General features: G+C 57.2%; 1 protein-coding gene across 11 annotated transcripts in view; it reads right to left on the reverse strand.

Annotated features, from left to right (window-relative positions):
* The window catches only part of VILL (villin like), a 32,680-nt gene extending 8,927 nt beyond the window's left edge, over positions 1-23,753 (reverse strand). Inside the window, exons 1-23 of one of the 11 annotated variants that reach the window (XM_074345244.1) lie at positions 23,590-23,753; positions 21,065-22,481; positions 20,089-20,228; positions 19,258-19,368; positions 13,452-13,518; positions 13,202-13,276; positions 12,675-12,880; positions 11,319-11,427; positions 9,938-10,048; positions 9,425-9,624; positions 9,095-9,173; positions 8,905-9,003; positions 8,121-8,259; positions 7,866-7,966; positions 5,902-6,039; positions 5,638-5,796; positions 4,949-5,128; positions 4,216-4,361; positions 3,109-3,253; positions 1,237-1,422; positions 997-1,068; positions 548-853; positions 47-298 (exon numbers count right to left, since the gene is read on the reverse strand). In XM_074345244.1, coding sequence (XP_074201345.1) covers positions 185-298; positions 548-853; positions 997-1,068; positions 1,237-1,422; positions 3,109-3,253; positions 4,216-4,361; positions 4,949-5,128; positions 5,638-5,796; positions 5,902-6,039; positions 7,866-7,966; positions 8,121-8,259; positions 8,905-9,003; positions 9,095-9,173; positions 9,425-9,624; positions 9,938-10,048; positions 11,319-11,427; positions 12,675-12,880; positions 13,202-13,276; positions 13,452-13,518; positions 19,258-19,277 — 2,652 coding nt within the window. In that variant the 5' untranslated portion in view covers positions 19,278-19,368; positions 20,089-20,228; positions 21,065-22,481; positions 23,590-23,753 and the 3' untranslated portion in view covers positions 47-184. Of the gene's footprint in view, positions 1-46; positions 299-547; positions 854-996; positions 1,069-1,236; positions 1,423-3,108; positions 3,254-4,215; positions 4,362-4,948; positions 5,129-5,637; positions 5,797-5,901; positions 6,040-7,865; positions 7,967-8,120; positions 8,260-8,904; positions 9,004-9,094; positions 9,174-9,424; positions 9,625-9,937; positions 10,049-11,318; positions 11,428-12,674; positions 12,881-13,201; positions 13,277-13,451; positions 13,519-18,035; positions 18,967-18,996; positions 19,230-19,257; positions 19,369-20,088; positions 20,229-21,064 lie in introns of those variants that run through there. The other 10 variants (XM_074345243.1, XM_074345245.1, XM_074345248.1 and 7 more) reach the window with 10 other exon arrangements.
* Between the last annotated feature and the right edge of the window lie 43 nt (positions 23,754-23,796).

Raw genomic sequence — 23,796 nt, forward strand, 5'->3', positions numbered from 1 at the left:
CGTCCCTAACTGAGTGACCCAGACCCGAAAGGCCCCTCACCACACCTTGTGATGACCACAGGCTTTTATTTTAGTGACCCAGGCGTCTCTGAGTAGAGACTGCCAGGAGGGCCTCCCCAGGGCCTCAGGTGGGTGTCAGGAGGTGCCCGCGGGGGTCTGGCCATGTGAGGGGCAGGGCCTGGGTTCAGAAGAAGCCGAGCTGCTTCTTCTGCTGCTGCTGCCTCCACTTGGCCATGCTGTAGAACTCCTCCTTGGACTTCCCAAAGATATCTTGGAAGTCAGAGTCTGAGAGATAGAACTGGGCAGGGGATGGGAGACGCAAAGGAAGTGGGGTTATCGATTGAGCCCAGAACCCCGTCCCGCCCACCCAGAAATGTCATCCTCTCCCACATCTCTCGGCCCATCACCCCATCTGGAACAGATCTCTGGGCAGCCTGTCCACTTGCCCACCGTCAGTGGGGCATGCCCCGGGCGCCTCCAGCTCAGCTTTAGATGCACTACCAGTGCTGGGGCAGTGAGTGGGTGGCAGAGGGTCTCAGGCACCCACCTCCTTATGGGCTGGGTCCACGCCCTCTGGCAGGTCCTCAGCGGCCTGGTGCATGAGCTGTTCTCGGGGCAGGCCCCCGTTGCTCACGCATCTGGGGCTGCTGGGGTAGCTGCTGGTGCTGGTGCTGGTGCTGGTGCTGGTGCTGGTGCTGGTGCTTCTGCTGGTGCTGGCACCACCACAGTCCGCCTTGGGGCCCAGCTCCAGCTCGTTCTCTGAGCTGTCCTCGGAGCCCTTGAGGGCCTGCTGGGCCAACGGGCCTGCCCTGCCACTGACTGGCCACCTGGACATCTGGAAGTTGTTGATCTCCTGTCAGGAGAGGGGACTCAGGCTGGGGAAGATGGGGGAAAGGCTCCCACAGGAGGCCACCAGGAGCCCACTGGCCCTCTTGTCCCCAAATGCCACCCCTACCCCCTCCCAGGGTCCAGACCTCTGGAGGCCCCAGTACGCACTGCTGTTATCTCAGAGATGGCAGATACTGCTCCCAGGCTGCCCTCCACCACCTCCTCATAGGACTGGTTGTTCTAGGGGCAAGAACCAGGACAGGGTGAGAAGGAAGGGCACCCATGGGAGCCAGCACTGGGCCTAAGGACAAGACCTGGTTCCCTACCCCCGACCCTGGAGGTCCCTGGACAGGGCAGGCCCCTCTCCCCAGATTAGGGAGGGGGTGGGGGGCTCCCGGCCTCACTCACGGTCCATTTGTAGGGGTCCCAGGTGAGGAACCATCCTGTGAAGGTGGGAGGCTCGTGGCCCTGCTTGACCAGCACGATGGGCGTGGCCAGGCTCCTCCCTGCCGGGTGGGTCCTCAGGTACTCCTGGCCCCAGGCCACCACCTCCTGCTTCTGCTGGCTCGCAGCTTCCCCCAGCCACAGGAAGATCTGGGCCACAGAGGGGGCCTGGCCTTGGGTGGGGGGAGCTGACCACTTCCTTCCCACCCCTGTCCCTCAGGTGGTCTCAGAAGCCCCCACACACATCCCAGCCAACCAGACCCGCCCAGCAGGCCAGCCGCACACCCACACACCCATAAACACGCCAGAAGGTCATAGGCACGCCTGTGTGCAACCAATCCACAAATATTCACTGAGCACCGACTGTGTGCCAGGGACTGCTCTAGGCACAGGGGAGTCAACCATGAAAAAGAAACAGACCGAACTCCCTGCCCTCGAAGAGCTTTCATTTTACTGGAGGAGACACAAAAATAAGTAAAACATGTAGTATATCAGATGGAGAAAAATAAGGCAGGAAAAGCAGATGAGTGTGGTGTGTGGGGGAGTACTGTCATTTTAAATTAAGAGTCAGGCAGAGCCTTACTGAGAAGATGACATTTGAGCCAAGATCTGAGGGAGGTGGGAGAGCAAGTCACATGTATATCTTGGTGGAGGGAAGTGTTCTGAGTGGAGGAAACAATCAGTGCAAAGGCCCTGAGCCTGCCAGCATGTTTGGGGAGTGGCCAGGAGGCCATGGTGGCTGGAGCGGAGGGAGTGGAGGGGCAAGTGGAGGCGGGGGGACGGGGCTGGAGGAAGGGCTTTGTTGTGCTCAGAGTCAGATGGGAGCCTGTAGGCCTCCTCACCACATTCACACAGAGTCCCAGGCACAGTGACACAGACACACACATACACACGCACGCACGACCACAGCTATACAGATGCACAATAATCAGTCACCACCCAGCCAGACAGCAAGTCACACCCACACTGTCACCCACATTCACACATAGTCGCACATAAACACAACCGCACTGGATCACACGGTTAGCACTGCCTGAAAAACACAGGTAGCCTGAAACAGCATTGCATCCAGCCGCACAGAAACATGGTGACACACTCACCTGGGCACCCACACCTGCAGCCAGGCACACAGCCTCTCACACAGTGCCACTGGTTATGGTTGGTGACAGCCAATTACTCGACCACACAGCCATTACGCACAGCCACATACACAAAGGCAAATCAGTCACATGGACAGACAAATGACAACGAAAACACAACCATACAGAATCTATGGGATGCAGCAAAAGCAGTCCTAAGAGGGAAGTTCATAACAATATAGGCCTTCCTTAAAGAAACAAGAAAAATCTCAAAAAAACTTTACCACCTGAAAGAATCAGAAAAAGAACAAACAAAACCTAAAGTCAGCAGGAGGGAGGGAATAATGAAGATCAGAGAGGAAACGAATAAACGAGAGATCAAATGCAGGCACACAGAGGCACCACAAACACACACACACACAGAGTCACTCTACAGCCTAACACGTCAGCCACAGGCACACAGTCACCCCACACACCATCACAAGGTACATGGAGTTATACCCAACTATAAAACTGGTCACGACCACACGTGAGATCCAGACACACAGCCACGCTCTCCCACCGCCTTTCTGGGACAGAGTACCCTCTATCTCTTATCCATGGTCACACAGTCACTCAGTGTCATAGGGTCATAGATAGTCACACACTCATCTGCAGCCTCATACACAGTCTCATGGCTAGAAACACAAAGTCACACACACTCCCACCCAGTTACACAGGCGCAGATACACCCCATTCACACCCGGGGCTGCCGTACCTCCTGCCAGGTGTCCAGTAACATGACGTCATACTTGTCCAGGTCCTCTTGGCTAAAGAACACCACTTCCGTGAGGACCAGGTGGCCTGTCTGGCTGGAGCACTCGAACAGTCGGGGCTGGAAGCCGGACATATCCACGGGGAGCCTGGCCAGCATGGCACAGGCCGTGAGGGGCGCAGAGAGACCAGCCGGGCTAAGCCAGCCCTCAGCACAGGGGCCTCTCCCCCGGGCTGGGACACATCCCTTCCTGGAGCAGGAGGCACTGGCTCTGCCTCTGAGTTCCCCCATCCCACGAGCCCCTCCAGGAATGCCCTGCCCCTCTCTAGGCCTCCAGGTCCCCATGTGTCCGTGGGGAAAGCATGTCCAGCCACAGGCTGCTGTGGCCCAAGCTGTCCCGTGAATTTCCCCAGGAGGGAGGGAAGGAAGGGACAGCTGGCTTAGTGTGGAGGGAGGAGTCACTGGTCCCACCCATGGCCGGGAGCCCGGGAGCCAGGCGTCAGGCCCAAGGTGGGAGGAAGGAAGCTAGGCCAAGGGGGCAGACGGCAGCACTCAGGAGCTCAAGAGACTTGGGGGGGGTATAGGGCACAGTCAGGGCCCAGAGACACAGAGCGGCCCATACTCTGCTCCCTGTCCCTGTGAGGCCTCCCTCTGCCCTCCTCTCCCAAACACACCCTTACCCATTTACACACCACGCACATTGTTCTCGCACACTCCACACACACTGCTCACCCATATGGCATTTTACACTATACCCTGGGACATCCCCCCTGGGGACTGTGGGGTTGGGGAATGGCATTTTCCCCTTTGGCCCTCTGCCAATGGGATGGTCCAGGACAGGGACCATGCAGGGAGCACATTCTGCCAGCAGAGGGAGCCACTGCCCTGCTCTCCCGACATCTTCCTGCTCAAAGTTGGTGGTGGGGTGGCGCGGGGACTGAGGAGGGAAGAGTAGGCTGTGCTCCTGGGAGCTCCTGGTCAGGGAGCCGAGTTCTCGGTTCTAGTCTGGCCTCTCTAGCTCCCTGTGTGATCCTTAATTAGTCACCCACCCTCTCGGGCCTCAGTTTCCTCCTCTGGGTCAGGAGAGCACCCTCCTCCCCGCCTTGTCACCTCTTGTTGCTGGGGTAGGGCGCCCGGCCCCCCAGGGCCTCCCAGAAGTGAGGAGGCTCCTGACCCTCCAGCACTATTTCCTTGTTCTCCTTGGAGATGACAGTGACCACCGTCCGTGCCATCTCACGCTGGTCACCGCTGCAGCCCTACAGGCAAAGAGCTGGGTCGGGTCCTGCAGGGGGAGGGGTCTTCCCCTCCAGCCCCATGTCCTCCACCAGCGGGGGCATGTGGGGAGCTGGGCCTGAATCATGGGAGGCCAAGGCTTGACGGGCACACATGAGCAGGACCTCCCTTTCTCCTCCTCCTGGCTTCTGTCTCCTCAGCTGACCAGGTCACAGGGACTGGGACCCTCTCCAGGTCCAGAGCACAGGATGGGGATCTCAGGCTTGGAGATCGTTCATGGTTTATGCTGAAGATTAGAGAAAACTCTGGCAATCTGGACTAGGCCTCCTCCTTTCCCCCAAGAGACTGGGGAAGGGACGTGGTCCCTGTAGGAGGCAGGAAGGAGGGGAGGCCACCTGGGCGCAGACTGGCTCTGACCCATCGATGCCCAGGTCCATCCGTCACTCTGTAGCTTCCCCCAGGTTCCAGAGGGGACACTGTGGCCTCTCTCCCACCTCCTTCTGGGCCTATCTGAGGCTGGACTTGGAGTTAGCCTCCCCTGTGGAGGGGACCCTTCCCTGGCCTGGAACCACTGTCCTGGGCATGAATCAGGGGGTCACTGCTGGGGTACCTTCCCAAACCAGAGGTAGCAGAAGCTGGCGGTGACCAGCAGGAAGATGTCGCTGGAGTTGAGGGATGAGGCACGGGCTGGCACCTCCTCGGTCCAGGTGTTGTGGTTGTCGGTGCCTCGCATGTGGAAGAGCCTGGTGGCAGATGTCAGCTGCTCCTTCCCACTGTGCGCAGTGCTCCCCTACAAGAGGGCTGGGCCTTAGGCTGAGCCAAGGGCTCCCGGACTGCCTCCCTCTCCCAGGGGGACAGCGCCCTCGGGCTCCAGGCCCCCTCTTGTTTTCTGGACCCTCTGAGTGTGGAATGTGAGGCTCCCATCTCTAGAATAGGGAACTTTCTAAATGGCTCCCTCCCCGATCTCCCAGGGGTCAGGGCACGGTTGCCCCAGGCCTGGAAGGCAGAAAGCGGGGAGCAGCTTTGCCTGCATGTGACCCCAGGCATGACTGTTTCCCTTTCCATTCAGCTTCCTCCCCTGTGCCTCTGCTCTCTGGCTGGCTCTGGGGACAGGGCAAGAAACTCAGGCAGGGGTCACTCTTGGAGCTCTGGGGCCTAGGACAAGCAAGCCCCAGGAAGCTGAGGGTGGGAAGATTGGTCCCTGGCTGGCAGAGAAGGAGCTCAGTACGTGTGTGTAAAGGCTATGGGTCCATGGAGGAGCCGGAGAGGCTGTGACCACAGCAGCAAAGTGGGCCCTACCTGGAAGACCACCAGCTGGCCCTGGAAGATGGCAAGGAAGTGAGGGGGCTCGCTGCCCATGGTCACGTGCTCGTGCACCAGGGCTCCATGGTACAGGAGGTCGAGCTCCTCGGCATTGCTGCTCAGGGCCTTGATCTCCTGTGCGGAGGCCTGGAGGCCCTGAGGGTGGGGGTGGTGAGGGGCTGGCACAGCTCCAATATCCCACTCTCAGATCCTCAGCTCTGGGGCTTGAGAGTGCCCGCCACCCGCCTCAGGCCGGCACACCTGCCACAGGTACAGGAGGTACTGGATGTGGCCCATATTCCGGTATGTGTAGAGGACAAGGTAGCAGCTGCCTGCGCACAACTGTCCACGATGCTTGGGGTCCACGGGCTGCCTGCGTAAGTCCTGGATGCACCACACCTGGGGGGCAGGGAATCAATGGGCATAGATGGTGCCTCTGCCTGAACCAGCCCACCCACCCTGTATCCAGCCAGGAAGCTCCGTGCAGCCCGGAGGCCTGCCCTGTCTGTGCAGGCAAGGGGTTCGCCCCCAGCTGTGCCCACCCCACACTCTGTGCTTCCCCCGTGGTCCCCAGCGACCCACCACACTCGCGCCAGCCTGAACTCAGCCGGGACTCTGAGTCGGCACGCGGTACCTGGGACATACAAGTGATGAGGACTCCAGAGGCTGCCAAGACAGACCTGAGCCCTGCCATACATGCCACTCCAGTCTGACCCCATCAGCTGCAGCCTGAGTTAGGTGCAGACAGGTCCTGCCCAGCTGCTGTCTGCTCAGTCCAGGGCAGGGGCAGTCGGGCAGAAGCCAGGCCTTGGGGATCTTGGAAAAATTTCCTTTTTTCAAGTGTCACTTGAAAAAGCAAAGCCTGTTCAAAGACTAAAAGGGAAACACTTCATCACACTTATCAGTGTGATTTCCTGTTCGTGTGGGAAGCCGAGCACGGGCTGTGGAGCCAGGCAGATCCCAGTTAAATCCAGGGTCACCCCCACTGGCAGTGAGATGTTTCCCAGCTTCAGTTGCCCCACCTGTAAAGTGGGGGTAATGATGCTTCCCTTGACTTGGCAAGAAACAATGTCAGGACATCCTGTGCCCCCACAGAGCCTGACAGCAGTCTTTGGAAAAGACCAGAGCACCCAGAATCCTGACTTTTGCAGAAGAGGCTGACTGCGACCAAACGCCTCCAGGAGCAACACTCACCTGGCAGCTAGGCCTCCTGGCTTGCGCCCTCCCCCTGTCTGCCTGCCGGTCAGCTGGAGGTCCCCCCCCCCCCCCCCCCCGCCACCGCCTTTGTGCTTGGGGCCTGGGCTGCAGAGCCCTCCTTCCTTCTGCCCTTGCCCTTCTCTCTGCTTTCCTGTTTCTCTTTTTCTCTCTCTCCCTGTTGGCCCCCTGTCTCCCTGGGCACCGCATCTCTCCCTGATCCCCTTTCTCCTCTCCCTGTGCCCTCATCTCTCCCTGCTCTGCATCCATCTCCTCCCTCCTTCCCAGTCCTTTCTCAGTCTCTCTCCTCTGCCTCCCCTTGTTCCCCCTCCTTGTCATCCTCTCTCCATGCTCCCCCTCCTCTCCCTTTACCCTGTCTCCTCCAGTCTCAGTCTCTCCCCACTCACTGCCCCACCAATCCATATTAGGACAAATGTTGGAGGGAACCTGGGAGAAACAATATTTTCTCAGACCTGGACCCACCCTGAGAACGAGCACCATTCACACAGGCCCAGCTGTACTTTTCCCATAATCTTACAGCATTCCACACCAGCCTCAGGGCTGAGGGGACCACAGCTTTTACCCCCATTTTATGCATTAAAAAAACGGAGGCCCTAAGGAATTAAGGGCCCTGCTCAGGGGTGAGCCAATAAGTCAACATGCAACTCAGCCCTGTACAGAGCCTGGAAGTGGCCCCCAACCCCTGCATCTTCCAGAACCCTGGTCTGAGACCAGACAGGTGGCTGTGTGTGACTGTGTGCTGCGGGTTGGGTGTGTTGGGCTGTGATCATGTGTAAGGTAGAGTTTGTACAGTTACGTGTTTGTAATTATGCACTCGGCTGTAAGTGCAATTACAGGGTGTGAGTGTGTGTCTATACTGTCATACGTATGATTGTGTCATAGATATATACATATGACAAAAGGGCACAATTAAGTGTCTGAGTGCTTCTGTGCCATGAGTATGTGGTGAGCAGGTGGCCGTGGCAGTCATACGGTTTACCTGAAGACAAAGCCAAGCCAGTGCCCCTCACCTCCACCTCCCCTGAGCCGTCGTCCACCATCCGGAGCTGGGCCGCTAGTTCAGGCTGGCTGTGCAGCTTGCCCACGTCCAGCTTTACCTGAAGCAATTTACCTGAGGGTGGGACAGAAGGTGTCCCCGCCCCGCCCATCCCGCTGGAAGCCCCCTCCAGCCACGCCCCCTCACATCCCATAGAGGTTCCCGGGCCCCGCCCCCCAGGAAGCCTCGGTTTGGAGCTCCGCCCTGCCCTCCGGCCACACCCCCTCACCTATCCCACGCGGATTCTTGTTCTTGCCCTGCTCCCCAGACCACGATTGGAAAAGCTGCTTGAACGCAGCCGACTCGGTGCCGTCGTTCACCACCTCAACGTTGGTGTAGCTCGGGTAGCCCTTGGCCTGGATGAAGCCCTGGGGTGGGGGCTCTGTCAGGCATGCAGCCCGAGGGCTCACTGCTCTGCTCCACCCACCAGCTGCGGGGCCAGCCTTGCCCTGAGCAGCGGTAATTAACGGAACTCATGACCAGCTTAAGGAGCTGGCTTCAGCACTACCGACTTCTCCAAGGTCCCTGAGGACAGGCAGGGTCCCCTTAGTCCGGGCCTCAGGAAGGGCTGGCCATGACCGCGCGAGAGACCCCAGGCAGAGCCCTGCTACCCTCTCCTGCAAAAGGAGGGAGTGCCAGTGCAGAAGGCTCTCAGATGCTGGTCTTCGCAGTCAGAGCCCTAAGGGCAGGCAGGCCTCAGGCCAGCAGTACGCCAGAGAGGGGCCAGGTGTTCCCCCTTGGACCCTCCAGCACAGCTGTGTCTCCTCCCTCAGACAGGGCAGTGGGTCTCCAGGCTTAGACCCCAGGGCAGGGTTATGTCCTCCACCAACAGACAGGACTCCCAGGACAGATGTATCCCCTAGCTGGCCCCAGGGCAAGATTATCTTTCCCTTCAGACCCCAAGACATGGATGTCTCCCAGCTTAGGCTGCAGGGTAGGGCCCTTTCCTCCCTCAGACCCCAGGGCCTCCACCTTCAAACTCCAGGGCAGGGCTGTGTGCCTCTGAGACTCACCAGAGCCCGGCGGAAGGAAGCCTTTTTCTCCTGGAGGCTGGACATGCATCCCTGCCACACGTAGATCTTGAAACCACCTTGGTCCAGGATGTAGCAGTCCTGAGACCGAGAGTGAGGCTGGTCAGTAGAGGGGTTGGGATTGTAGGGTAGGTGGGGATGGATGGGGTGGCTGGGGCTGGGCCTGCCTTACCTCCTTCTGCAGTAGGTCTTGGGTCAGTGGGCAGGTCGCCAACTCCTGGACAACCAGGTCCTTGCCCTTCTCATAGACACTAGGGGACAGGCATCCAGATGTGGGCAGCTCAGCCTGTCCCTGGCCTGGCTCCACTCTAGCTACCCACCTCTACCCAGAGGCAGAAGGTATGGGGGCTGGAGCCCTGAGTTGAGGTCCCACACGGCTTGCCCCAGAAACTCACGAGCTTTTTCTGGAGGGCTTCCTAGAGACACTGTGTTATTGCAGGAATGATGGACATGCAGGCCCAGGCTATTCCACTCACCCCACCCGCTCCCAAGGTCTGCTCACTGGTAGAGGCGGACACTGGGCTTCTGCAGTTGGTTAATACTCTTGGTGGGCGTGGTGGCATGCAGGTTGCCCACTCTGCAGCCCAGCACAGCTTCCATGATCTGCATGAGGTCAGTGGCTTTAGCCTCATCATCCACCACGCCAATCTGTGCACGGCCACCACGCTCCTGGTCCTGGAGGCTGCGGGTCAGGGCCAGGCCCTGCAGGAGCGGTCCCGGTGGTCAGGGCATCCCCAGCAGGCTCCGCCCCCTCACCTCTCAGGCAGTCCAGTCCTGATCCTTCCTGTCACTGCTTAGCTCCCAGAGGCTGGGGGCAAGGGGAGGCATACCCTTATCCTGGCATCCAACGGTACCACCACCGCAGGATCTTGACTCTGCTTGTACCTAGCAGGTGCTCCTCAGGTTCTCAGGCAGAGAGCCAAGCCCCCCTCTTGGGGTGGCTGGAGGATGGGCACCTGGAGGACCACCCCTCTCCCTGAGCCCTGCACCCCTTAGTTCCCAGGCACATACTGACCCGTGCCTTCTCGGCAATGCTGGTCTTCGGCCCATTCCACTGGATCATCATCCTGCCCAGGTCCAGCAGGAAGATGTCTCCCTTATTAAAGCTGTTCCAGGAGAGCTCCACCTGCCAGAGCCAGGGGGACAGGGAGGGAGACAGGGCATCACCCCAGGTGGAGGGGCACCACACCTGTCCCTGCCTATGTGAGCACAGCTTTGGTGTGTCACTTGTGTGTGTGAAGCTGTGTGCAGCTGGGTATATGTGTGAGTGTGACACCGCTCTTAAGTTTTGCAGGCATGCATCCGTGTAACCATGTGAGACCTCAAGGGTCACTCTGTGTATGCGGCTGGGGGCTGGGTGCATCTGTGTGTGTGTGTGACCGCAGGTGACGCTGCATTTCACAGGGTGTCTGTGACTGAGAATGACACTTCTCCCTCAATGCACGTCTGTAGCTGTCCATGTGTGAACAGATGGACAGATGTATACAAGTGGGACATTTGCGTCAGTTTATCCACAGGCGTGGATGTGTCTGTACATGTACTCGTGGACACAAGTCAGGGTACATCCAATGTGAACAAGTGTGTGGGCTCCCGGTGACAGTGTAGGTGTGCCTGTGTGAGGGATGGTGTGTCATCTGTGGATAAGGGCAATTATCATCCCAACAGAGACACTTCTGAGAGTAAAAGTGGGGGCTCTAAATAATTATATCAGAAAAACAGGCAAAACCTGGGGCTGCATGCTGGCCCTGCACGATCAGGGATGTATGGTCACTGAATCAGTGGGTGACACAGTGTGAGCCTGGGTAGGAAGGTCTGTGAGTCACAGAGCTGCCACATACCATGTAGACAGTAACATGCACAACTCAGGTGTGACCCTTCACATCACAGGCATCAAACTCCTGATTGTTCATCACACCAGCTGGGAGTAAAATTTCTTGTTCTCATAAGAACATTGGTATTCTGACAGATGGAAGGAAGGGGCACTCTATGGACTGCGTGGCCCCAGGGTAACAGTGGGAGACACTGTGTGTGCCTATAGGTGACCATGACAGTGTGTATGAGGGTGTGGGGCTGTGCACCCCACTCCAAATCACGCTACTTCCCACTGTGCTGTTGACAAGGGCCCTCCAGGTGCACCACCTTGTCTGCCTCACCTCCTTGGTTCGTAATGTGCCCATGAAACAGAAGAGGAAACTGAGGGTCAGAGGAGCCATGGCAGGGGCGAGGGGGTGCTGGGAGCCTGGCTCTGCCTTTTCTCCCGTCATCAGGCTCAGCCATCTGGGAATGCTGACTGCCTGCGTTTCCCCGGTCCCCTGCCACCCTCCATACTTCCCTATACTCCAGTACGTGCAGTCCAACTCAGTCCAAGGTCAAGGGGCATCCCTGGCAGCCCTCACCTCAGCGGCTGACACATGCTTCCTCCCTCTGATGTGCAGCAGTCGCTGGATGTTGTACATGTTGGTCTCCACGTGACTGAGGCCAGAGGCCAGGCCTCCCTTCCTGTAGCTGAGGAGAGCATGGGGTCTCATGTGAGACCACGTGCTGCCACGTGCAGGGGTGAGCTCAGATGTGAGCACGTGCATGCGCGCATGTGGGGACCCACACGTGCCTGATACATGTGCGCAAGTAGCTATGAACATGTGTGCACAAGCACGTGGGGCATTGGTTTATCTGTGTGTAGATACGTGGACACGTGCATGTATACATGTATGCATGTGGGGCATAATGTGTATCTGTTTATCTGTGTGAGTATAGATGTGAGTGCCTGGGATTCACACAAATGCACGTATGTTTACATGGACATGAGTAGTCACAGGTGTGTAGTTGTGCCCATCTGTAGGCCGACATACATGGGGTGGCGTGTTTTCTGCAGGTATACATGTGCAGGTATACATGTGTGCACGTGTTTATGTATATGCTACGTACGTGTATTAGGTCCAACAGAGATGATCGAATACTGGCTATTTCCTTAGGTTCAACCGAATATATTGCAACTATTAATTTAACAAATATTTGAAGCAACTGACAGCAAAAGACATATTTCTACAGGGCACAGTAACATAAAGGCAAACAAAGCAACAGTGGTGTCCACTTCTGAGTATACACCCAAGAAAAATGAAAAACATATGTCCACACAAAAACTTGCATACAATAATGGACAGTGAGTAAACTTACGGCAGTAATCATTTCACAATATATGCAAGTCAAACCATTATGCTGTAACCTTAAACTTAGACAGTGCTGTATGTCAGTTACATATATCAGTACAACTGAAAAAAAACCCCCAAAACTTGTATACAAATGTCAATAACAGTATTACTCAGAACAGCTAAAAAGGGGGAACAACTCAAATGTCCAGTAAGTGATGAATACATAAATAAAATGTGGTGTATCCATACATGATGGTGTATAATTACATTTAAATGAAGTGTCCAGAGTAGGGAAATCTATACAGACGAGGTCAGGGAATACTGGGGAAAATGGAGAGCGCTGCTGAAGGGGAGGGGGCTGCTTTTTTGGGGTGATGAAAATGTTCTACCATGGTGGTAATGGTCGCAAAAGTCTAAATATACTAAAAACCACAGAGCTGCATACTTTAAATGGGTAGGTTGTATGGTACGATTTGCATGTTAATAAGTTATTCCTCCCCCCCCCCCCCAAACCCACCCCACACATTGTGACGAGGGAGATACTCGCCCCTGGCTGTGGGCCACCCCACAGCCCCTTTCCCACCGCCCCTGCCCCTCACTCACATGATTCCCCGGCGGAAGTAGCTGAGAAAACAGGCGGACTCGTGGCCCTGCGCCTCGCGGTGCTGCACGGTGGCGCCACCCAGCGCCTCCTGCAGGTGCTGCACGAAGGAGCCCGCCGCGTCCTCCGCGTCCCGGCTCGCCTCCTTCCCCACCCAGTAGTGCAAGTCTTTGGAGGCCCCCTGTGTGGCCTTCAGGCTCTGAGGGACCTAGGGCCCAGGTGTTTGTGTCTGTGTGTCTGTGTGTGGAGGGATGAGGTCCCAGGGCTGGGGTGGGGCCCCAGGCAGAGATGAAGACCAAGGTCGAGGATGTACCAAGGGCTTTGGGGGAGACGGCTTCCACCCGCCGGAGATGGAGAATGGGGAGGGAAGGGTGAAGGGGCTTCAAGGGCAGCAGCGCCCCACCCCACCTTGGGATGCGATTCTCGGGCTCCTAGCCAGGCTCTCCCCAGGGCGTAGCTTAGTCTGCACCATCCACCCCTCAACTGGACCAGGACCCGCCCCGCCCCGACAGACTCTTCAAGTGCTCACGTGCAGAACGATATAGCAGTGTTCTTCGAAGAAGTTCCTATAAGCCCGTCTGGGGACCGGCACCATCTTCAGATTCTGGGAGAGAAGGGTGCCTAGTGCCATCTCGGGAGAGACACCTCCTCCTAACCCTGCCCCATGACCCTCTGGGGTGGGGTTGGGAGGGAGCTCTGAGTCGCCGGCGGGAGAAACCTCGTCTCAGAGACCCGCACACTCTGTGTCACTTGCTCTTCTGTCTGGTCCTGCCACTCACCTCAATGATCCATATGTGGAGGTCCCTGTGGCTCTCCATGGCTGGGAGGCCCTTGTTGGTGTCCATCCTAGGTCAGGCAGGGGAGAGGGAGGGAACAAGAGCCAGAGTCCTTAGGCAGTGGCTGCCCGTACTGTGGGCTCCAAGCGAGAGTTGTCCTTACCCACAGCTCCCCAAAGCACCTTCATCATAGACTGTGCCTTTCATTAGGCACACAGGTGGCTATGGGAACACAAGTGCCAGCAAACCAGGACAGGTACCACAGACGGTGGCACAGAGGCTTTGCAAACTGGGATCTGGCTTGCCGTCTGTGTCTGTGCTCTTGAAACAGGGCTGAGCTCTGTGGACAGTAACAGGCTTTGAGTCTACGGACAACCTCTGCAAACAGGGAGTTAGAAACAGGCGGTACAGACAGACATGGGTCTGCAGTCAGGGGAAGTCCCCGTGGACAGCGATAGGTTATGCAGACAGGCAAAGCTCTGCTAGTAACAACAGATGCTGCAGGCAGGGACAGACTGCGAATGGGGACAGGCTCCCACAGAGAGAGAGGCTCTGCATACAAGGCAAACAGGCACAGGTCTTCCAGAGAGCTGGGAAATGGCCTTGCAAAGAGGCACTGTGCCTGCAGAAAGGGAGAGGCTGTGTAAACAGAAAAGGCTCTGCACACAAGCACAGGCTCTGCAAACAGGGACAGCTTTCCCAGACTGAAGGAAGCAATGCAACAGGCACAGGTCTCCTGACAAAGGTGGGTTCTGTCAACTGGGACCACCTTTGTAGGGGCAACCTCCACAAAGAGACACGGACTGCACCCTGGGAAATTCGGACTCAGACAGGCTGGGCATCAAGCAAAGGTTGTGAACGCTGAGAAGGGCTCTGGAAACAGCCCCAGGTTCTGCAGGTGTGGAGGAGCTTCGGAGAACTGGGAAAGGCTCTGCAAATGTGGATGAGGACAAGCTCTTAAGACAGGGACTCTGCATGAGGGACAGACTCGGCAGATATGGACAGACATGGAGAAAGGCAAGGCTCTGCAGACAGGCAAAGAATCGTCAGTCAGGGAAATGCTTCCCAGACAGAGGCAGGCTCTGAAACAGGCAAAAGCTCTCTGGGTGTGGTCAGGCTCTGCATGCAGGGACAGCCATGGGAAACAGCCTCAAACCCTGCATACAGGGAGATGGGAATGGGCTCGCAAACAATCATGAGCTCTGCAGAGAGATCCAGGCTCTGCAAAAAGACACAGGTTCTGCAGACAAAGCCTCTATCGATAGAGACTTTGCAGATAGAGAGAGGTTTTGTGAGCTCACACAGGCTCTGCAAACAGACAGACTCTGTTAACAGTGACAGCATCTTCAGAGAGGGCAGGACTTGCTGAAGTGAGCTGGCAGGGCAATCAGCTCTGTGTTCCAGCACAGATGCCCCAGATGTGCGCAACATCTTGAAACAGGGTTTTGTAGAGAGCCCAGGTTCTGCAAACAAGGACAGTCTTTATTGAAAAGGATGAGTTCTAGAAACAGATAAAGTCTTTGTGAAGAGGGACAGGTTCTGATAACAAGTACACATGGAATTAGGAACAGACTGTGCAGACAGACTGGGCTCTGCCAACAAGGGATGTGCTCCCAGGCAGACACAGCGTCCCCTGGTGGTGGGAAACTCCTCCTATGAATAGAGCCTGCAGACAGACAGTTTCTATCCAGGGATGTTCAGATAAGCTGTGGAAAGGCCCCGAAAAAGGTCACAGACTGTACAGATAGGGTTCAGGTTCTGCAGACAGAACCAGGCTCTGAAATAGGAAGAGACTCTGTGAACAGGGACACGGTCTAGAGACAGAGATACTTCCTGCAGAGGAAACAGGTTCTGCTGACAGGGACAGGTACTGTAAACAGACAGAGCTTTGTAAACAGGGACATTGTCTTTAGGCAGAAAGAGGTGTCCCAGACAAGGACGCAGGACAAGCTCGGTAGACAGGGACAGGCTTGCCTGTAGGGCACCTTTTGCAATAAATGCATATTTTATCCATGGGGCAATAAGGACAGACTGTTTACAAAGCCCCAGGTTCTGAAAAAAGACAGACTCTCAAAACAGGCTCAGGACAGAAAGAGGCTCTGCAGAGAAGATAGAGGTTCTGCAAACCCAGGGCGGACTCTGCACACATGGACTGTCTTTGAAGACGGTGAGAGACTCTGCAGCAAGTGACAGGCTTAGCTAACATGAGTGGATTGGGTAAATCAGGCCAAAACACTCTTAAATTCTTGAAACAGAACTGAATGCTTAATGCACACAGACTCAGAAGATAGCCCCCAGCTCTGCAAACAGCGATTTAGCTGTGCTTCGACCATCGTTCTGAGCGCTCACAGGAGAGAGAAGTGTGGAATGAGAGGTATCTGGGGAAGAAGAGGGGGCTCTGGATTTTGTTACATGTCGCCAGATGACTCTCAACTACCCCAGGCTTCCCTGCACCCCTCCTTCAGAAACTTCTGTGTGAAGTTTGGTCATTCCTTCACCCCTGGCAGTTCTTTTGACAGCTAAATTAAGTTACTGCCAGCTGCAACTTTTCCTTCTTGCTGCTGCTTAGCTCAACAGACCCAGAGGTCCCTTCTTTCTTAATTTCTCACTCCTGGTGGCCCTGATGTGGTGTTCACTCGCCCTACCCCATCCCCCACTCCACTCCAGCCCTGTCGTATCAGCAGGAGGAACACACCCTTGACTTGGCTGATCCTGTATGACCAGGGGAAACAGGTGGGAGGGGAGATACAGACTTACTGAATCAGAACAACAGCATGACAGGTGGCAGCGACTGGCCTGCATTCCTTATGCCTTCATCCAGGCCAGACACAGGCCTTGGTTAGCTCACAGTGCACTATAGGAAGCACCTAGCTCTCTCAAAGGGGACCAAGGTGGCCAGACGTGTGTGAGTGTGTGTGTGTGTGTGGTGGGAGGGAGTGGGGGGAGCTGCCCAGAGCAGGGCAGGCAGAGGGGGGTCCTGCTGGGGCTAGAGCTGCCCCCCTGAACCTGTGCTGCAGACCCCGTGTCTGTGGGCCTGGTCTCCTCACTAGAGCAGAGGATTCCCGGGGCCAGGGGCTTGTCCTCTTGTTTACTGCACTCAGAAGTGCTGCTGCAGTAATGGCCTGTTGCTGTGACAGTGTCACGAGTGACAGGCAGACACGGTGACCACGTGATGGTGCTCAAGCAACAGAAAACATGTGATGAAATTGAGTGACAGGCATCGTGACATTCAATGGTGGCAGACAGAAGCAGTGACCAGTGATAATGACCAGGGCACAGGCAGGCAGTGACCAAAGGCATAGACTGCGCGCTGTAGATCATGGAAGTGTGAAAAACTGACAAGAGGACTGGCTGGCTCAGCACAGTGGGCACCAGGGCCCCATGTGGGACAGGGAAGTCAGACTGTGGCCAGGACGTTGGGACTGGGCTGGTTTCACTGGGCAGGGAAGCCATCACCTCCAGGGGACTGGGAGGGGGACCTGATATCCAGGGCCAGCCTGGGGAGCCAAACTCTCAGGCTCCAGGACCTGAGGCCTCATCCCCACATAACCTGTGTTCACCAGCTTCCAGCTAGGCTCTGGCGGGATGGAGAGGGATGCTCAAAGGGTGGGGGCCCTCTCTCCCCAGCACCCTCTCCTTCCCCCAGGAGGTCCCTCCCCTCCCCAGAGCATCCCTTCTGACCCACCAAGCTCTCTCACCTGAGCAACTCCCTTCCATCACCCACCCTGACTGGGACTCCCACACCCAGTGTCCTTGCCTCCTACAAAAGCCCCCTTCTATTTCCTGGGGCTCACTCTCTCCACCTGGGGCCCCCTTTCTCTCCCAGATGCCCAGTTCCTCCTCTGATATACCCTTCTTTCCCGGTGCACCCCTCCTTCCAGGGGTGCCCCCTCCCCCCATGCGTCCTTCCACCCCGGAGCTCCCTCTGTCCTGACTCTACCTCCTCGCTCTCCATGCCCCCTTCCTCCTCCAGACACCCCCTTCTGTCCCCCAGCGCCCCCTCCTTTCCCTGAGTGCCCCCCTCATACCCCTTTCCTGCCCTAATGCACCCTCTCTCCCTGGCCTCCTCTTCTGTCCCGAGTTCTCCTCTCCCCCAGGGGCTCCCTTTCTTCTCCAGATGTCCCCTTCCCTTCTCGGTGCCCCACCTTTCCTCCAGGTGCCCCCTCTCTCTACCCAAGGCCCCTTCCCTCCTTTGGTGCCCCTTTCTTTCCCGGCAACTTCCTCCTCCAGAGGCACCTGTGAAGAGGCGGAGACTTTGGAGACTTTGGAGACTTCCAGGAAGGGGGGAGGGGCCCTGCCGGCTGGAGTTGGAGGAGGGGGCAGGGCCCAGGCCCTAGGCATATGGACTCTGCGGGACATGGACAACCCCCCACCCCATAGAAAATCTGCCACTTTCTGCCCTGAGGGTTGCTCTGGCTGTGTCCTCCCTCCACCCACCAGTGTTCTCACCTGCTGGGCTACTCGGTGCCTCCCCAGTTCTGCTGGCCCCTCGGCCACTCTGAGCCCAGTGACCCCATGCTGTACACCCCTAATTCGGAACAGCCCCACCTCACCCGGGTCCCGGAGCCCCCTCTAGGCCTGGCCTACCTGCTGGAAACTGCTGGCGCCTTCACCCAGCCTGTGGGCAGTGCTGGGCCTGGCGTGGGGCCAGGCTCTGCCCATCGCCCGCCTCTCCACTGTAACTCAATCCCTGCTCCGCCCCACGAGACACACCCCAGTGCTCTGTGGGTTGGGCATTCACACTGATTCAGTTAATTAGTCAATCAACAAATATTGACCCAGCTCTCTGAGAGTCCTTCCCCTCCCCAGGGCCATGGCTGGTCTGCCAGGGCTCACCTCCTGGGTACTGGTGGCCAGAAAGAGCTGGGATAGAGGTCTAGACTGGCCCAAAATGTGGGCTGTGGAATCTACTTCCCTTCTGAGAGTCCCTGATCCCTATCTCCAGCAGGCCAGGCCACCGAGACCCAGGTCACTTCAGGAGGTGGGGAAGGTGGCCAGGGCTCCCTCTAGCATCTCTGCCGTCCTCCCCTCCCCAAGTTTGGGCCCACTGCCAGGCACAGCCCTCCCTGGGGAGCCCTGATACCCATCGTGGGAGAGGCCAGGCCCTTGCAGGGAAGATGCCTCTCCCACGCCTCGCTGCCTCCTCCTTTCCTTCCTTATGGTGGGATGGGGGAGAGCTGGAAACAGAGCCTTCCAGAAACTCCAGGGGCATAGCCACCCCTTACCTTAGACCACAGGCCTCAGTCTGAGCTATAGCCCAGGCCATGCGGATGCCCCTTTCAGTGCAGACACAATGCTAAAAGCTGCCCATTGGCCTTAAGACCCTTTCCCCATGTCCAGTCCCCACCCTTCTGCTCCCTGTCACAAGGTAGGGGGTCCCACTGTGCCACTGTGTGATTGTTTAACAGATGCAGTTACTGGGTCCCTGTCTGTGTCGCAGGGCACTTGGACAGTCCCTGTGTGTGTCTGACCTCAAGTGTGGGAGAATGGCTGTCTGAGCCTCTGTTCCCATTTGTGACGGTGTGTGTTTGGCTCCACCTGCACATACCTGTTTCTCCATCTCCTTTTGGCCCCATGCCTGGCAAAATCCTGGTACTCACTTCTCTCCACCTTATCTCAGATTCTCTCCTCTGTCCATCCTTTGTTCCCGCATCTTCTGCAAATGGATCCTTCCTAGTTCCCAGTGTCCCCTCTCAGCAAAGCTGGGAGTGGCCCGCTGTCTTCATCTTAACCTCCCTCTCACCGAGCAGGGAACCTGCTGTGAACCCCTTCCTCCTGAAACCGCCCACAGCCCAAGTTTTCTCCTCACCTCATTGGCCTCTCTGCCATCTCCTTAGGGGCTTTTAAATGTCAGCAGGCCCGGAGCTCAGGCCTTCACCCAGTCTCCTTTCTGTTTCCTTCCCAGATGCCAGTCCCCAGGCTGTAAACATTGTGGAAATGCTAGTGTCTCCTGCAACCTCGACTCCCACTCCTCCTGAGCCCACCCAGCCTCCATCTCCTCCATCTCTCCCGGCGCGTCTGCCCTCACACTTGCCGTTCACCTCAGGCCTCTCTCAGACCTGCCTCCTCAGAGCCTCCGGAAATGGCATGAACATCCAGCCAGCTGCTCAGGCCCCAAACCGGGGAGCTTCCCTGGGTTCCTCTCCTTTCCTCCCACCCACCAGACTGGCCAGTGGCTGCTTCATCCGGGTCCCTGGGCCTGGCCAGCCCTCCACGACTCCTGCCTGGTGCCAGGAGGCAGCCTCTCACACTAGTTGGCTGCATGAGCCTGCTTGGTGTCTCTTGGTCTCTCAGGCCCCTATGTCCATCCTTACACTGTAGCCAGAGGGATCTTTTAACCATAAATCGGATCACCCCACTCCCCACTTCAAACCTTCCCTAGAATTGAACCCCCAATTTCCTGTCCCTCTGGCGGCATCTCCCACTCTCCCCAGTTCTCACTACATTGGTCTTTTTGTCTCTGAAGACGCCAACCTCATTCTAGTCTCTGGACCTTTGCACTTGCTGTTTTCTCTGCCTGGAAGACCTCCCCTAGATCTTCCCATGGTTCCTCTTCCACATTCTGGACCAAAACCGAAATGGTACCTCCCTAGAGGGGCCCTCCCTGACTGTCTTAGCCAGAGCAGCCCCAGGTACTCACCATTTTCCTCTTTTTAGTGCCTTCCAACGCTGATGACCTCACTGATTTAGATCTCGTTTGGTGTCCACGTCCCAGCTGCAAGGTGAGCCCTTTGTGGGCAGGGCCTCGCTCACTGCTGGATCTCTTGTCTAGAATGGCGCCTGGAGCACAGTAGTTGCTTAATAAGCCTTTGTTGACATGCTTCTGTGGCCTGTGCCTGATCCAGGTTGAGGGGGTGTGTTTGGACCCTTTGCTGGGCTCTGTCCTGAAGCCAGCCTGGCACTGAGTCCTCGCCAAAGTCAGGCTCTAATGCCACCTGAAGCACCTGCTGGCTGAGTGACTTTGGGGATGTTCCTTGGGTGTTTTCTGAGCTGACATTTCCTCCTCCAAGAAGGCAGGGGAGGCCACATCCCTCCACCCCCGCTGTAAGCAGGACACACCACCTGACTGCATGCAGCCTCAGCAGCTTAGTGGGGGGCGCTGCAAAAGGACTTCTCCAAGTCCCCTGCCCTCAGAATTCTCTGGGTCCCTGGGACCCAGAAGAACTTAGGTGGGAAAAACTGCCCTACTCCAGAATGGCCCCACCCTGTAACCCGTGACCCCAGACCCTAGAGAAATGGCAGTGGGTCCAGGGCCTGGCCTGAGGCCTACCTGAGCAGAACCACTTGGTGCCTGGTGTGGACAAGCTCCAGCCCATGGGATCATACCCTTCTTGGCACAGAGAGAGGAAACTGGGGCCCAGGGTGGTGCTCACAGGCAGCCAGGATGCTACAAGGACAAGGGGGTGCCTGGCCTCTCCCTTCCTCCTCCCCAGTGCAAGAAGGGGCTCTGCCACTTCCTCCTTCTGCTGGGCCACACTCCTACGGATCTGGGCCTGGAGTCAGAAGGGCAGAGCCTGGCTTACTTTGACCAGCGCTGCCCTGGCCATGACCCTCCTCCTCTCTGCCCCGGTCCCACTGACCTCTTCCCGCCCCAGGCCCCCGCAGCCTGCCCCGACCTTGCCTGGCAGGTTCCAAGGACTTTCTCGGGGGTGGGTGGGGAGCGGCGCTACTGTTTCCTTTCTCCCCTCCTCCGGCTTATCTCTGAAGGTCCAGCGTCAGTATTGACAAAGGGGCGTAGGTGAGTGGGTGGGGCTGGTGCTAGCTGCCAGCCCTGCCCAGACCCCGCCCCCAGGTTCCCTGAGCTCCAGTTCCCACGGCGGTGTCCTGGTGTCCCAGGTCTTATCCAAGTCCCCCTCAGACAGGTGCTTTCCTAGGGACCGGGTCCCTCAGGGGGTGAGCCCTCTGGAGCGCAGACAGGGGTGGGGCTGGGACAGGCCTGCCTGACTCGCCTCCTGGATCCCACTGCCTGGAAACATCCTCTCATGCCCTGGAGGAGAGCAGCCTTGGGCTCCCCTGGGTCACCCCTACCCTTGGCTGCAGGCCGCGGAGGGGCAGTGACAGTCACCAGGGCCTCATGGCCCAAGAGCGACTCCCCCAAGGGCGCCCTGGGAACTGCCAGGGCTGGAGGAGGTGGAGACTGGACAGTTACTGTGCCCGTGGGACCACGTGGAGTGCCTAAACCCAAGGACAGCCCAAAGAACAGCTCTAGGTCCCTGCGAACGAGAAGGTACCGTTGCCTTGTGTGGCCCTGCCCAGCCTGAGCACCCACCCCATCCAGACATATCTGGGGCCAAGATGGTACCCCCAATGCCGGGACACCAAGCCAGTAGCTGTTATTCACTTGGTGGGGAGATGGGGTGGGATTGCAAGAGTCGGTTCTATTCCTGGCAGCCAATGTGATCCAGTGCTCCAATGTGAGGTGGGGGTAGCTACCCTGCTCCCTACCTCAGCCTAGAAGCAGGGAGCTGTCAGCCAGCTGGGGCTCTTATTGGGACCTCCTTCTCACTCCCGCCTTAGAAAAATCTCCCAGTGTCCGTGTGGGATTTCGCTGTACTTTTATGGGTTTTCTGAATTTTTTGCAATGCACACACATCTGATCTTTCAGGTGAAGCAATGTATGTCATTTCCCCTAAGACTTGCCCAGAGTCTCTCTGCTGTATCTCAGTGTCAGGCCTGGAACAGTCTGGGGGGACTTTCTTTTCCTCCACAGTTAGAGCAGGGGTTCTCAGCCCTGGTTGCACCTTTGAGTCATCTGGGGGCACTTAAAAACATGATGCCCACCCTCAGAGTCTCGGGTTTAAATGGTCTGGGGTGGACTTGATCTGTATTTGTAAGAGCCCTCAGGTGATTCTAACGGACAGCCAGCACCGAGAATCTCTGAGCTAGGAGTTGGCGCTGTAACGGAGCAGGTGGACAATCTAGAGCTCGCATTTCCTCCTCCTGAGGACCCGAGGGTCCAGTGTGTTTTCCTCAGAGATCAGGCTGGTGGCCTTGCCAATTGGTGGCTCTGGCAGCTTTGATCCACGGGCAGCCCTGGGACAGGAGACGTGTGTCACGCAAGCACCCCAGGTATGCGCACAGTGCCACCAGGCCCCAATGCAGCCCTTATTCATAAGCTCGACTGATGGTTTGTCTTCCCAGGCAGGCTTCCCCACACCCCCCGCCCCCCGCTTCCTGCCCAGGTCCTGAATGCTCAAACAAGAAAACCTCATGAGGTGAAATCTCCGTATGCCCAAGTCCCATGTAAGCGAACTCTTGATGGCCTGTTCCCTTCCCACCTATTCAGAGGACCTGTGGGCACTCACCGGGACACCCCAGCTTCAGGGGCACCCTCGATTCTCAACCACTTGTTCGTTTATACACAACCCTGTGAAGTGATCCAGAGGTGGCAGGGGGCGATTCGAGAGAAGGCAGGGGAGGGAAAGAGGGGACTGGGGAGCAGAGTGAAGGAGAGGAGGAGGGACAGAGAGGAACACAGCCTAGGAATCCTGAACCAGGGAGGATGCCGAAGTGACCTCTCTGGCTGGCCAGCCGCTCTACCGTGGAGAAGGCATTTAGGGGCACGGCACCAAGTAATGTGGGAGGTTTGGGTTTTGCCTCTGGGTAAGTACTAGATTTCCTGGGCTGAAACACACACTGCCCTGTGTTCTTTGGGATGAATACACATGCCTGGCAGAACCCTGTATCCCTGTGACAGACAGAAGAGACTGCAGAGCACTGGCTCACTGGCCTGTTTTGTCATCCACAAAGTGGGGATAAGACCCGTTGGATAGGACTGTTGACCCTGGTGTTTTTTGTTATCTGAATTAGGTATTATTATGAAGAAACAGTCCTTAGAGTGGCAAGACTGTGGCCAAGGCTCTGCCAGGACTTCCCAGTGGGGAAGAGGTGGGGAGTGGGGCAGGTGGAGGGAGGACTTCTGGCCCCTAACACCTTCCCTTACAGAGGCTGGGCTGAGGGCAATATTTGTGGATGTACCACTGTGAGAAGACTGTCTTGGATAGCCTTCCTCTCCCTCTGGTCCCTTGCCATGCTTCATGTGGTAACCACAGCATCTCAGCCAGCAGACCCAAGGGCTAGGGTTTAGGTGGCACACACAGTGTGGCTCTGATGGGGCTGGGGGCTGGGGGCTGGGGCTTACGGTTTCCTCAGGCTGCACTTGGAAGCCTGTTGGTGGGGCTGGAATCCTTGATGGTGAGTCAGACTGCTTCTGTCTGGGGAGAAGAAGCCAGGGTCCTAACACTGGGCAGAGCAGTTTCCCAGCTCCCCTTGGGGTCAAGGTCCGTGGCTCCAGAGATCCTGCAGTCCCGCTCCCATTCGCCCCTGCTCTCCAGAAGCTAGGGCACCG

The sequence above is a fragment of the Camelus bactrianus genome, chromosome 17 (genome assembly GCF_048773025.1).
Source record: "Camelus bactrianus isolate YW-2024 breed Bactrian camel chromosome 17, ASM4877302v1, whole genome shotgun sequence".
NCBI classification, from domain to species: domain Eukaryota; kingdom Metazoa; phylum Chordata; class Mammalia; order Artiodactyla; family Camelidae; genus Camelus; species Camelus bactrianus.